The sequence below is a fragment of the Electrona antarctica genome (assembly GCF_951216825.1).
Source record: "Electrona antarctica genome assembly, contig: scaffold_224, whole genome shotgun sequence".
NCBI classification, from domain to species: Eukaryota; Metazoa; Chordata; class Actinopteri; order Myctophiformes; family Myctophidae; genus Electrona; species Electrona antarctica.
In genome coordinates, this window is record NW_027637194.1 from 146,582 (window position 1) to 162,215 (window position 15,634).

At 45.6% G+C, this 15,634-nt stretch overlaps 1 protein-coding gene across 1 annotated transcript in view; it reads right to left on the reverse strand.

Moving 5' to 3' along the window:
- LOC306919080 (xylosyltransferase 1-like) overlaps positions 1-15,634 on the reverse strand; it is a gene marked incomplete at its 5' end in the record, with an annotated part of 114,257 nt that overhangs the window by 35,958 nt on the left and 62,665 nt on the right. Inside the window, 2 exons of the mRNA XM_079531915.1 lie at positions 10,310-10,611; positions 14,686-14,862. Coding sequence (XP_079388041.1) covers positions 10,310-10,611; positions 14,686-14,862 — 479 coding nt within the window. The remainder of the gene's footprint in view (positions 1-10,309; positions 10,612-14,685; positions 14,863-15,634) is intronic.

The following is a 15,634-nucleotide window of genomic DNA, read 5'->3' on the forward strand; positions in this document are numbered from 1 at the left end:
TTTAGTCGACTAAATATTATAAGATTTTACACTTGCTGAAAATAGCCGATCTACAAGCCAACAAGCTCGTGAGCTTGTAGATCTGATATTTTCAGCATTCAAACCAAGTGTAAAATGACTTATACTGGATCTCTTGTCCACTAGTCCCTTCCTAGTGGATCTCTTGTCCACTAGTCCCTTCCTAGTGGATCTCTTGTCCACTAGTCCCTTCCTAACATTTTAGTCTAGTTTTTATTTGTTGACGAAATTGTCAGTATATTTAGTATATCTTTAGTTTTAGTCATTATAGCTTAGTTTTAATAGTTTCCATTTAGTTTTCGTCAGTGGAAAAAGGAAGTCGACGAACATTTTTCGTCTTAGTTTTAGTCGACAAAATGATCAGAGGGAGAGGAGCGCGCTGCAGCTGCCAGTGCTGGGAAAAAATACTTGAGTATTTTTACTACACTTTTGTACTTTTACTCAAGTATAAAATGATGAATTCAGGAGCTTTATACTTGTAACAGCATGTATTTCTAAATTCACCCTTCGTCAGCCTTCTGATTGGTCCCTGACTGACCAACCAGCAGGCTCTTTATGCCTTGTTCCGCCCTGGTTCCGCCTAGTTTATGTTGAATTTGCTAAAACGTCATTTTTTGGAAAAAAACTAAAAACAAACATGATGCTGCACCTGAGATGTTCCTTCTTACTGACACCAAGTTTAAAATAACAATTGAACGCACAGAATATCAACACGAAGCAACTGAAAAACCTGTTATTTCAATGGTAGTGGATGGAGAGAGAGGATTTTTGTCCAACCACAGAACAGCAACCAATGGGTGAGAAGAGGGGCAGAACCACGGGGGCGGGACTTGTCAAAGGGTGAATTGTGGTAATTTGCTACTTTTACTCAAGTATCATGTCTGAGTACTCGTACCACCACTGCATACAGAAACGACCACATGGGGAATATAAAACACACTCTGTTCTGTCCTCTCAGTCTGCAACCTGCACAGTATCACAGTATATACCTCTGTTCTGTCCTCTCAGTCTGCAACCTGCACAGTATCACAGTATATACCTCTGTTCTGTCCTCTCAGTCTGCAACCTGCACAGTATCACAGTATATACCTCTGTTCTGTCCTCTCAGTCTGCAACCTGCACAGTATCACAGTATATACCTCTGTTCTGTCCTCTCAGTCTGCAACCTGCACAGTATCACAGTATATACCTCTGTTCTGTCCTCTCAGTCTGCAACCTGCACAGTATCACAGTATATACCTCTGTTCTGTCCTCTCAGTCTGCAACCTGCACAGTATCACAGTATATACCTCTGTTCTGTCCTCTCAGTCTGCAACCTGCACAGTATCACAGTATATACCTCTGTTCTGTCCTCTCAGTCTGCAACCTGCACAGTATCACAGTATATACCTCTGTTCTGTCCTCTCAGTCTGCAACCTGCACAGTATCACAGTATATACCTCTGTTCTGTCCTCTCAGTCTGCAACCTGCACAGTATCACAGTATATACCTCTGTTCTGTCCTCTCAGTCTGCAACCTGCACAGTATCACAGTATATACCTCTGTTCTGTCCTCTCAGTCTGCAACCTGCACAGTATCACAGTATATACCTCTGTTCTGTCCTCTCAGTCTGCAACCTGCACAGTATCACAGTATATACCTCTGTTCTGTCCTCTCAGTCTGCAACCTGCACAGTATCACAGTATATACCTCTGTTCTGTCCTCTCAGTCTGCAACCTGCACAGTATCACAGTATATACCTCTGTTCTGTCCTCTCAGTCTGCAACCTGCACAGTATCACAGTATATACCTCTGTTCTGTCCTCTCAGTCTGCAACCTGCACAGTATCACAGTATATACCTCTGTTCTGTCCTCTCAGTCTGCAACCTGCACCGTATCACAGTATATACCTCTGTTCTGTCCTCTCAGTCTGCAACCTGCACAGTATCACAGTATATACCTCTGTTCTGTCCTCTCAGTCTGCAACCTGCACAGTATCACAGTATATACCTCTGTTCTGTCCTCTCAGTCTGCAACCTGCACAGTATCACACTCTGTTCTGTCCTCTCAGTCTGCAACCTGCACAGTATCACAGTATATACCTCTGTTCTGTCCTCTCAGTCTGCAACCTGCACAGTATCACAGTATATACCTCTGTTCTGTCCTCTCAGTCTGCAACCTGCACAGTATCACAGTATATACCTCTGTTCCGTCCTCTCAGTCTGCAACCTGCACAGTATCACAGTATATACCTCTGTTCCGTCCTCTCAGTCTGCAACCTGCACAGTATCACAGTATATACCTCTGTTCTGTCCTCTCAGTCTGCAACCTGCACAGTATCACAGTATATACCTCTGTTCTGTCCTCTCAGTCTGCAACCTGCACAGTATCACAGTATATACCTCTGTTCTGTCCTCTCAGTCTGCAACCTGCACAGTATCACAGTATATACCTCTGTTCTGTCCTCTCAGTCTGCAACCTGCACCGTATCACAGTATATACCTCTGTTCTGTCCTCTCAGTCTGCAACCTGCACAGTATCACACTCTGTTCTGTCCTCTCAGTCTGCAACCTGCACAGTATCACAGTATATACCTCTGTTCTGTCCTCTCAGTCTGCAACCTGCACAGTATCACAGTATATACCTCTGTTCTGTCCTCTCAGTCTGCAACCTGCACAGTATCACACTCTGTTCTGTCCTCTCAGTCTGCAACCTGCACAGTATCACAGTATATACCTCTGTTCTGTCCTCTCAGTCTGCAACCTGCACAGTATCACAGTATATACCTCTGTTCTGTCCTCTCAGTCTGCAACCTGCACAGTATCACAGTATATACCTCTGTTCTGTCCTCTCAGTCTGCAACCTGCACAGTATCACAGTATATACCTCTGTTCTGTCCTCTCAGTCTGCAACCTGCACAGTATCACAGTATATACCTCTGTTCTGTCCTCTCAGTCTGCAACCTGCACAGTATCACAGTATATACCTCTGTTCTGTCCTCTCAGTCTGCAACCTGCACAGTATCACAGTATATACCTCTGTTCTGTCCTCTCAGTCTGCAACCTGCACAGTATCACAGTATATACCTCTGTTCTGTCCTCTCAGTCTGCAACCTGCACAGTATCACAGTATATACCTCTGTTCTGTCCTCTCAGTCTGCAACCTGCACAGTATCACAGTATATACCTCTGTTCTGTCCTCTCAGTCTGCAACCTGCACAGTATCACAGTATATACCTCTGTTCTGTCCTCTCAGTCTGCAACCTGCACAGTATCACAGTATATACCTCTGTTCTGTCCTCTCAGTCTGCAACCTGCACAGTATCACAGTATATACCTCTGTTCTGTCCTCTCAGTCTGCAACCTGCACAGTATCACAGTATATACCTCTGTTCTGTCCTCTCAGTCTGCAACCTGCACAGTATCACAGTATATACCTCTGTTCTGTCCTCTCAGTCTGCAACCTGCACAGTATCACAGTATATACCTCTGTTCTGTCCTCTCAGTCTGCAACCTGCACAGTATCACAGTATATACCTCTGTTCTGTCCTCTCAGTCTGCAACCTGCACAGTATCACAGTATATACCTCTGTTCTGTCCTCTCAGTCTGCAACCTGCACAGTATCACAGTATATACCTCTGGGCCGACGTGTCGGCGTAAAGCCACTCTGGTCACGCTAAACCCAGCTGCACATTCCCAGAACATTTAATTAACATACATATGTATGTCTCCTCTCCTCTCCTCTCCTCTCCTTCTTTTCCTTTTTTTTTATCCCACAATTTTGTATAACCCACTTTCTCACTAATTGCCTAGCCCGCTAACTTAAGCTGTAATCCTGGGCGCTATACTCTCCTGAGAGAGAGAGAGAGAGAGAGAGAGAGAGAGAGAGAGAGAGAGAGAGAGAGAGAGAGAGCATTTTCTGGCAGCGGCATCTAGCCGCGGCCGGGTGCTCCGCGGCAGGCGACAGTGTTTCTCGGCGGCATCAGTCCGACACTCAACCCCAAACCCCCTTAAGGCTCATTCATAGTCTGGATTTTCGGTGGTGAGGTGACCACCGAACTACAACATGACGTCACGAGCCGCGGTGAAGAGCAAACCACCGCCACCACCCCAGCCCTTCTCTCTGTTTTTACTCACCACCACTCAACGTTATTTCAGCTCCGGTGGTCAGCTCACCACCGGAGCGGTGGTCAGCTCACCACCGAAAATACAGACTATGAATGAGCCTTTACCCTAACCATAACCGCAAGTGTAATCACGTCTGTTACACAAGCACAACGCAACACACGGCATCAGTCCGACACTCTACCCCACTCTACCTGCCAGCTGCCGCCCCTTCTACCGGCAGTTGCGGCGTGAAGCGGCGGCCACAAGATGGATGTTTTTTGAGGGGCGCTAGCCCCTCCTATAATACACAGGTTTAATGTTTGTCTTTAGTTCAATGTTTGTTTTGTAAACTCCATTGACAATGAAGGGAAAATTCACGTCATATTGTCTCTTTATTGTTAATGGCGTTTAATGTTTGTGTTGGCACCGTTTGTTCTACATCACCATTACATCACCTAATTAACATGAGTTAGATTTTAATATAGTCTAACTCGCGGCGGTGGCTCAGGGGTAGAGTGACCGGATGCCGGATGGTAACCGCAAGGTTGCCAGTTCCAACCCGGGCTCCCCCAGAGTTGGTGTCGAAGTGTCCTTGAGCAAGACACTGAACCCCTGATTGCTCCTGTGCTAGTTGGTGCCTTGGTTCCGCCGCCATCGGTGTATGAATGTGTGTGTGAATGGGTGAATGTAATGCACAATCTATGTAAAGTGCCTTGGATAAAGGGGCTATATAAATGCACCATTTACCATTTTATATTAGTGCCCCTCACTTCACACGGGTGTGATTTTTTTGTGAGGGTACCTACCCTATAGGGACACGGGGAGAACATGCAACCTCCACGCAGAAAGAAAGATCCCTTTCTCCCAACCCCACCCTCCCAACCCCCCCACCCAGGGTAGACTGACTGCATGGGTGATTTATTTTAAAGGTCAAGGAATATTGCTCATGTTTAAAGTGACATTAAGGCTCCTGGCAACAGCATGCAGGTAATCACTGTTCCCTAACATGGAGGTTTCAGCACGCTTAGCCCACGTTTGGTCAGGTAATCATTAGACACTGTTCCCTAACATGCAGGTTTCAGCACGCTTAGCCCATGTTTGGTCAGGTAATCATTAGACACTGTTCCCTAACATGCGGGTTTCAGCACGCTTAGCCCATGTTTGGTCAGGTAATCATTAGACACTGTTCCCTAACATGTAGGTTTCAGCACGCTTAGCCCACGTTTGGTCAGGTAATCATTAGACACTGTTCCCTAACATGTAGGTTTCAGCACGCTTAGCCCATGTTTGGTCAGGTAATCATTAGACACTGTTCCCTAACATACAGGTTTCAGCACGCTTAGCCCACGTTTGGTCAGGTAATCATTAGACACTGTTCCCTAACATACAGGTTTCAGCACGCTTAGCCCACGTTTGGTCAGGTAATCATTAGACACTGTTCCCTAACATGCCGGTTTCAGCACACTTAGCCCACGTTTGGTCAGGTAATCATTAGACACTGTTCCCTAACATACAGGTTTCAGCACGCTTAGCCCACGTTTGGTCAGGTAATCATTAGACACTGTTCCCTAACATGCCGGTTTCAGCACACTTAGCCCACGTTTGGTCAGGTAATCATTAGACACTGTTCCCTAACATGCCGGTTTCAGCACACTTAGCCCACGTTTGGTCAGGTAATCATTAGACACTGTTCCCTAACATGCCGGTTTCAGCACGCTAAGCCCACGTTTGGTCAGGTAATCATTAGACACTGTTCCCTAACATACAGGTTTCAGCACACTTAGCCCACGTTTGGTCAGGTAATCATTAGACACTGTTCCCTAACATACAGGTTTCAGCACACTTAGCCCACGTTTGGTCAGGTAATCCTTAGACACTGTTCCCTAACATGCAGGTTTCAGCATGCTTAGCCCATGTTTGCCATTTAGACACTGGAGCACAATAAAACCATGTCAAAATCACAGATTCTAGCGGTGCTCGGTTATCCCATTCTGCGCGGGAACCCCTTTTGGTGTTTTAAAGCATTATGTTATACTTTAGCTATTGAAAAATAGCAGAGCTACAATCTCATAGCGCGGCACCGAGTGCCGCGCTACGAGCTTGTACGTCTGCTATTTTTGAAACATCGTGAAAATGTGGGCGCAAAAAACCTTTGAATATATATTCTTTCAGAGAGAACGTTTTTAACTCTAATCTTTGCTTCTGGGGGGTCCCTGGAACAACATATTTTCAGATGCGGGTCGGCGGCCAATTACAGATAATTCTGGGGGTCCTTGACATGAAAATGTTTGAGAACCACTGACATAGAAACATGAGGTTTTTCAGAAAACTCATGATTTAGAAGACATTTGTAGAATCGTCCTCATGTCTATTAGGGTTATACAAGAGATACAACAATGCTAAGAAGGTATTGAAGACCGTACATTAACCACTAAAATACAACAATGCTGAGAAGAGCATGAATTCCTTCTCGACATGGAAGCAGAGAAGAAACGTGCGGTTTCCACTCCTCAACTTGTGCCACATGCGTTTTCAAAGTAACACAAAGCCCCACTAATAACACATTTTGACCTGAGGCCGATAAAAAAAAAGTCTTCCAAATCGTTTTTTCTGAAAAACCCTATGTTTCTGTCAGTGGTGCTCAACTTTTTTCACATCAAGGACCCCCAGAATTATCTATATTTTACCGCAGACCCCCATCTGAAAATGTGTTGTTCCAGGGACCCCCACATGAAGCAAAGATACGAGTTAAAAACGTTCACTGTGAAAGAATATACATTCAAAGATTTGCGCCCACACATTTTCACAATTTTTCAAAAATAGCAGACCTACAAGCTCGTAGCGCAGCACTCGGTGTCGCGCTACGAGCTTGTAGATCTGCTGTTTTTCAACAGCTAAAGTATAACATAATGCTTATTTAAACCACCAAAAGGGTGTTCCCGTCCTGAATGAGATAACACACGGGCGCCGGGGGACCGTTCCTAACACCATAACCTACATAGAGCACCATCACCGCAGGCCGGGGGCCGTAATTGACTGAACCGACATATCATGTTGCGAAGTGCTCACTGCGTTAACAGAGTTCCCAGCTGCTTATTTGGGTCTATCTATTGTTCCCATACAGCGATGAGCGCTGGTTGAAATGTGACGCCGGCCGAACCAGAGAGAAAGTCATCGCCCACAAACAAAAACCCTCTTGTAGGTTTCGGGTTACGATCATCATCCTAACCTGGTTTTTCTTTTTACCACAATAGCAGTGAGGTCATTATATGAATGAAGAGCACCTGCTGTGTGGTTACTTGAGTAAAAGTACCAATACTGCAATTTAGAACTACTTCGTTACAAGTAAAATTACGGAATTGAAAGTGTACTTGAGTAAAAGTACAAAAGTATCGGCATCAACATGTACTTAAAGTACTAAAAGTGAAAGTACTCATATTGCAGAATGTCCCAAGTTGAAAATGTGTACAAAATCTATTTAAAATAGCCGATCTACAAGCTCACAATGCGTCGCGTTGCGACGCATTGTGAGCTTGTAGATCGGCTATTTTCAAATGGCCGAAATGTATAGGGTTGAAGTGGTTAATGTATGTTTTCTAATCAAAATTTAAATCTCCAAAGCAACTAGTAACTAAAGTTTTCAAATAATTGTACTGAAGTAAAAGTACAAATGTTGGCTCTGAGATGTAGTGGAGTAGAAGTAAAAGTACTGGAAATTGGAAATACCCAAGTGAAGTACAAATACCTCAAAATTGTACTTAAGTACAGTACTTAAAGTAAAAGTACTTAGTTACTTTCCACCAGTGGTTGTGGACAGCCAATGGCGAGTGCTGACACATAATGATGCCCGAGGCTGTGTGTGGACAGCCAATGGGGAGGGCTGACTCATAAACGATGCCCGAGGCTGTGTGTGGACAGCCAATGGGGAGGGCTGACTCATAAACGATGCCCGAGGCTGTGTGTGGACAGCCAATGGTGAGGGCTGACTCATAAACGATGCCCCGAGGCTGTGTGTGGACAGCCAATGGCGAGGGCTGACTCATAAACGATGCCCGAGGCTGTGTGTGGACAGCCAATGGGGAGGGCTGACTCATAAACGATGCCCGAGGCTGTGTGTGGACAGCCAATGGCGAGGGCTGACTCATAAACGATGCCCCGAGGCTGTGTGTGGACAGCCAATGGTGAGGGCTGACTCATAAACGATGCCCGAGGCTGTGTGTGGACAGCCAATGGGGAGGGCTGACTCATAAACGATGCCCGAGGCTGTGTGTACCGTAGGGTGATGATAGGTGTGTTATTTGAACTAGTCGACTTAAAGCTGCTATAAGCAATAATATGTCAAGATTTGAATGACTATTTTTTATGTTATTCAGACACAGCCAGCAATGGGTAGAACGCTCCCAAAAAATGTAGTCTCTGTGACACATCTAGGGGCCACAATCTGCATTCAAAGATGTTCCTAGAAGCTTTGTCATTGGAAGAAAAAAAAACCCAGTCGCAATGACTAACCAATCAGGAAGTAGACAGGCAAATCGACCAATGACAAAGCTTCTAGGAAAATATTTGAATGCAGATTGTGGCCCCTAGATGTGTCACAGAGCCATTTTTTTGGGAGCGTTTTACCCATTGCTGGCTGTATGAATAGGGGGTTCCAGGTGGTCCCCATGCAGCTAAATGATGGGAGAGTTGGTAACCAAATGGACCCTTGTAGATCTTTAAAGGGGAATACCACTCATTTGCAACATTTTACTCTTGGGAAACTCTTTGGATTTGTATCCCGTTTGAACATACCACCGTATACCATCAGTTTTTAGCGAGCCTACTACTACAGTGTTAAAGTGTCATTTGAACGGTGTCTTTTATCATTTTTCCACTCCGTCAAAATCTAACCCAGAGCGCTCCAGTCAGTCCACCCCGACGCGGCGCCTCCTCCCCGGGTACAGTAGCCTACAGATCATTGTCCGCTGGTTACAGATCACATCACTATATAATGAAATATAATATAATATGTCGGGACTGGGGAGTCTGACGGAAAACCATTTCGGTGGCTCATGTTGGAGCTGAGCCGCGCGCCGAGCCTGTGTTCACTGCGCAGTGGGCAGCCAGCAACAGCAACACACACACACAGCGCATCATGTGCCATGCATGCATACTAGTATTAAGTAAGTATTTTCTGTAAAGTATAACCCCTCGCACTATAGCCATGTTAAAGAATTCATTTCAAAGGCCAATCGAAAGCTACATGCAAATCTCGGAACTGCTCTTCTCTGCCCCCAAAACAGAGGTAAAGTTACCGAAAAAACAAGCATACTTTGACTAATAAATGCATACGTTTAATTTGACCAAATCAACAATCTGTTGGAATGAAAACCTTCTTCAACATTCAAACTGTGTTAATATGAAAAAAACGAAAATCACACACAAAAAAAAAGAAAGAAGTTTATTTAGCGATTTTCTGCCTTTTCATTATTGGCGAGATGAGGACCATTTTGCCAGGCTCGGTCACATATGTCATTAAAAGCGCAAATTAAAGGGGAATTTCTTCCTAACCCTTTTTTTACAAAAGTAAGTGGATAATATGTATATTGACCCAATTTTTTTTATTAAAAAATAAATAAAGATATAGGGCCCTGGTCCTTTAAGAAAAGCGTAGGAGGGGTGTTTATGTGTTTATGTGTTTATTCAACTTTCAGCATGATCACAGGTTTTAAAAGACAGGTGCCATTAAAAACACTGAATTATTTTGCCGATCACAAATATAAAACTTCAAATCTAAAATGCAATATCCTATCTAAAAATCCAAATCCACTATCATTTAAAAGTCCACACATATATGGGATTGGTGATTTTCTGTATCTCTCAGTTCTGCATGATGGGGTGTCCAGGTCGTCTCCATGAAGAGTGCAGCAACAACACGTCATGGACTAACCCGTCACATCGTCTAGATCAGATGTAAACAAAAAACTAAAACCAATTGCGCGATTGAATAGGAGTTCTAGCGTTTGACCCACATGGACGGTAAATCCGCTAATTCCTTATGAAACGCTCGGCATGTTTTTTTTTGTTTTTTCTCCAATGACGAATGGATACGCGTCTTCATATACGGTAAGAAAACAGCTTCTGCGAAACTCCCCTTCAAACAATGAAAACATAACTCGTTGTAACTCGTGTTAGGGAGGGAAAGTGTTTATAATAAACATCTAACCTGCAGCTGTTGTCCGTGGGGTCTCCCTGCAGCGACGCGGCGGCCCGCGCCAGGCCCAGCCTGGAGAAGGCGTGGTAGTGGCTGAGCTGCGTGTCCGTCAGGCTGGCCACGCCGTCCGTCTCCTCGTACGCGCTCTCCCAGTAGGCCGCCAGGCCCGCCGCCGTGCCCCCCCCACCGCCCCCGCCCCCACCCCCCCGCTGGGGGGGGAACGGCCCGAACAGGTAGGAGTCCAGCTGGTTCACCACCTCCTGGTTCACGCTCGCCTCGAACTTCCTGGCGAAGAAGGTGGGCCGGGACGTTTGCTGTGGAGGGGGGGGTATGAAGAGAGGGGGGGGGGGGGGGGGGGGGGAGGAGATTATAAGAAAATGGTGGCGTGTTGTTAAGAGGACATGTATACACAAAGTGGTGGTATGTGTGTGTGTGTGTGTGTGTGTGTGTGTGTGTGTGTGTGTGTGTGTGTGTGTGTGTGTGTGTGTGTGTGGCGGGTGGAAGGGAGAGATAGGAAGGAGAGAGACCGAGAGGCAGAGAGAGATACTGAGAGAGAGAGAGAGAGAGAGAGAGAGAGAGAGAGAGAGAGAGAGAGAGTAGCTGTACTATAGCTGGATTATTTGACACAGTGGCGTGTCGGCACAAATTGTCTGAATTTCTATATCAAAGCTGTTGTTGTTTTATGTCTGGCAGAGCTAATACTATAATGTGTGTGTTTTGCTGTGTTTATTAGGAACAGCGTGCCATGATGTTGCAGTGTGCATTGATAAACCCTCCCCCCCAGGGAGCGTTCTCCACGGGGGGCCGAGCCGGGCGGCGAGGGTTACGGGGCGAGGAGACGTTTCAAAGGATGTGCGTCAGATGTTTTATTTATTGGAAGCTATAAGCTGTGTATATTACTTATAATTAGTTGACTGGAGTCACCTAGGGTTCTAAAGCCTACGAGGCCCTTTTCACCAAATGTTCACCCCAAAATAAGGGTTCTCTAAAGCAGGGGTTCTCAACGTTTTTGGCCGGGGACCCCGGAGATGCTTTGGCAGTGTCTCGGGACCCCCGCCCCGCCCCCTCCCGGCCCCCAATATAAATTGACTGCTACAATAACCTTAATAATAGAGACAATACACCATAAATAAATACTGAAACCAGATATAATCATTAGGGAAGGTGTATATGTGTACTATATGTACTATGTGTACTATATGTAAACTCTTCATTTCCATTTTCCAGCCATTCAGTTGCAGAAAAGTTTTTCTTTTTTGAAAATAATTTGGGGACCCCCCAAAATAATTTGGCGACCCCCAGAGGGGTCGCGACCCACGGGTTGAGAACCCCTGCTCTAAAGCGGTAAAATAAAATAGAAAATGTTTTCAAAAACGTTGAGAATGTTGTTAATCCATTTTAGGCAGGAACCCCTTTTGGTGTTAGCATTATGTTATGCTTTAGCTATTGAAAAATAGCAGATCTACAAGCTCATAGCGCGCCACTCGGTGGCGCGCTACGAGCTTGTAGGTCTGCTCTTTTTGAAAAATCGAAGAACCACTGACATAGAAACATAGCTTTTTCAGAAAACTGTCAGGATGTAGAAGACATTTTTAGAATCTGATCTCAGGTCAAAATGAGTTAATAGTGTCCTCTTGCTCATCATCATCATCATCAATCCATCCATCCATCCATCCATCCATCCATCCATCCATCCATCCATCCATCTTTTTTTAGCTATTTTTGTCCTAACATAATTAAATGCCATTGATTGACAATGAATAGAGAATTTAAGTAATATGTTGACGAGCAAATTGGCTATTTTCCGTCCTATACACAAGCATTCAATTCCCATTGACAATGAACGGAGAATTTACGATTCACGATTTGTCTGAGCAAATCGACACGTTGCGTCATGATGATGTATACGATAATGATAAGAGCGCCCCTCACTTCACGCGGGTGTGATTTTTCCTCCATCTAATTTTGGATTTCCCGTTAGTAACACTGCCTGTCCTCTTACTCCCCCCATCCCCCCCAGGCGCCCACCACCCACTCTCTCCATGCCATCATTCACCACAGTGTAGTGGTCCTCTTACTCCCCCCCTCCCCACCCCCCCAGGCGCCCACCACCCACTCTCTCCATCCCACATCATGCACAGTGTAGTGGTGTGACTGTGGCTGTGGTTGACAGCACATCATGAAAAACCTCCACCTACACCACTTTGGCACGGACACACAACGGTCTCTTTTCAGTCCCAGGGGGGGAGGGGGGGGGGGGGGGGGGGGGGGTTGGTACGGTCACACTCCTTGAGTGAGAAATTCAGAAAGTGGTGAGAATGCAGCATGAAAGATGTCCCACTTTGAAAGAGAGACACCACATTTATAGCAGGTGAGTTATGTTCTCACCTGCCTGGTCTGGTCTGGTCTGGTCTGTGGTGTTTGTGGAGGTCTGGAGAGACACTAGACCTCCCTGTGTTGTACACAACGTCTCTTTGTCTACGGCAGCAGTTAGTAAAAGTGACCAGATTTGACTGAGAGCTGCCATCGCGCAAATTCCAGCTTTTCACCAGAGGAGATTTTTTTTTTTTTTTTTTTCAAAATGAGTTAATAGCACAGGCAGACTCTTCACATACTAGAGCATGTCTGAAATAAGTGTCAGGGCTGAAATCGACATGTACATATTAAATAAATGCTTAAACATGTAGCTATAGGTGTAATGTTAGAGTCCACAGAAGACATGTAAATATGAAATAAATGCTTAAACATGTAGCTAGGTGTAATATTAGAGACCACAGAAGTTAACCTTTCAAGCCTGTTTTCTCAACTCGCTGTTTCTCTGCAAGACATTACTCTATAAGCCATATCTCCAAAACTGGAGGGTCAAACTGAACAAATTTGGTCACAAATGATTTGAAGCCAAGTTAGATCAAATCCAACATTGGACATTGTAAACGTTGAATATATCGCATGGGACGAAGGCTTGTATAGTCGCTTGTATAAAACCTTGTTTTATTTCCTCATTGGAAATTGTAACTTGCTTTCACGACTAGTGTATTTTGAGTTTTTATTTTATGTGGGTACTTCTTTTTTTCCTTTTCTTTTTAACCCATTTTGACCTGAGATCAGATTCTAACAGACAGTTTTCTGAAAAAGATCCAGTAGAGCAGCTCGGAATCTGTTCTGGAGAGATTCATGGGACAGTGGAGGGAGGAGGGAGGGGGAAAGGGGGGGTGGCAGGCAGCATGTCCGTCACCATGCCTCGGGAATCGAACCCGGACCGGGCCGGGACGCGCGTCTGTCGGGACATCGAACCCGGACCGGGACGCGCGTCTGTCGGGACATCGAACCCGGGCCGGGACGCGCGTCTGTCGGGACATCGAACCCGGGCCGGGACGCGCGTCTGTCGGGGCATCGAACCCGGGCCGGGACGCGCGTGTGTCGATTTAGACCTGAGGCCTAAATGGGTTAAATATCTAGATTTGGTCAGCCTGTGCCATGTTTTCTAGGGGTGTCAAAAAAATCGATTCAAATTAGAATTGCGATTCCCGTTATGAATCGTGGGACACCCAAAGATTCAGAGCCCTAATGTTTTCCCTGGTACCTGCCGTGGGAGGTTGGGGGGGTTCTTCCGGTTTGAATGGTAAAACGTGGCACAGCCAAACACACGCACACCATGCAGGCTTTGCCTCAGTGTCCATGTGTTTGTGTTTAGGCAACATGCGGTGCCATCGTAGCATGTTGTACCTGGAAGCATCGTAGCATGTTGTACCTGGAAGCATCGTAGCATGTTGTACCTGGAAGCGGTGGAAGTTGTACCATAAAAAGGACAGGGGGGGAGGGGGGGGGGGGCAGAGCAGCTCGAAATTCATTTTCAATGGGGGCCACGTGGTGTTGACGAGACAAGCTTTGCTCCGTGGCTGTGTGGTGGGGGGAGAGGGGGAGCCACAGAGCAAAGCTTGTGAAGCTTATCTTGCGAGCTGCTCTGTCCCCTCCCTCCCCCCAGGACAGCGACAGAGCACCCTGGGGGCTACATCTTGCGCCACCCCTAAACCTTTATCCCTAAACGTATTTGCCATTTATTACTATTTTAAAAAAAAAACCTTTTAAAATAGTTCAAATAGCCGATCTACAAGCTCACAACGTGTCAATGCAGATCAGGTGGGTTTAACTATTTTAAATGTTTTTCAAAATAGTAAAAAAAAGGCAAAATAAGTTTAGGGCTAAGGGTGGCGCAAGATGGGGCCCAGTGTCTTTTATGTGTGAGCGATGCCTTGGGGCTTGAAGTTGTTTGGCGAGCATCTGCACCAGTCCACAATGTGTTTACACGCACGCACGCACGCACGCACGCACGCACGCACGCACGCACGCACGCACGCACGCACGCACAGACGCACGCACACACATACCTGGAAGCGGTGGAAGTCCTGGGGCTTGAAGTCATTGGGCGAGCATCCGCACCAGTCCACGATGTGTTTGTACTGACACTTGCAGCCCAGCTTCCTGTTCCAGTTGGTGATGCGCAGGTTGTTGTCCACCATGCTGCCACAGAGGGCACTGTTCTCCAGCACCGTGTGGAAGAACGACTGGACCGACGACACACAGAGAAACAGACATTATTAACAGGTTGTTGTCCACCATGCTGCCACAGAGGGCGCTGTTCTCCAGCACCGTGTGGAAGAACGACTGGACCGACGGAACAGAGAGAAACAGACATTATTAACCCATATTTAGACCTGAGGACGATTCTACAAATGCTTCTAAATCCTGACAGTTTTCTGAAAAACCATTTTCATGTCAAGGACCCCCAAAAATACATGTAATTGGCCGCTGACCACCATCTGAAATATATTGATCCTATAAACAATCTAATATAGGTATAGTTTTGCCCACTCAATTCATAATTAACGTGCAATTTTGGAGCTCTGGCTCATGGACTAAGAACCACAAAGAACTGAACCGGTTTCCCATTGGGAACCAACCGGTGGAAAAGAGGTCAGAGAAAGACACACGACAAGAAGGGAATTTGTTAAAAAAAAAGAAAAATATCAAATTCTATGGTGTACCACCATAGAAAGAAAACCTTTCATATTCTCTCACATCCTTGGCTTTCGAGGATTTCATGTGGTACAGTAACCTCTAGAAGCAATTTAAACCATTTTGACCTGAGACCGATTCTTAAAAAATGGTTTCTAAATCCGTTATCTGAAAAACCTATGTTTCTATGTCAGTGGTGCTCAAAGTTAAGGACCCACAGAATTATCTATATTTGGCCGCCGACCCCCATCTGGGTCCAGTGACCTTCCAGAAGCAAAGATTTGAGTTAAAAACGTTCACTCTGAAAGAATATATATTCAA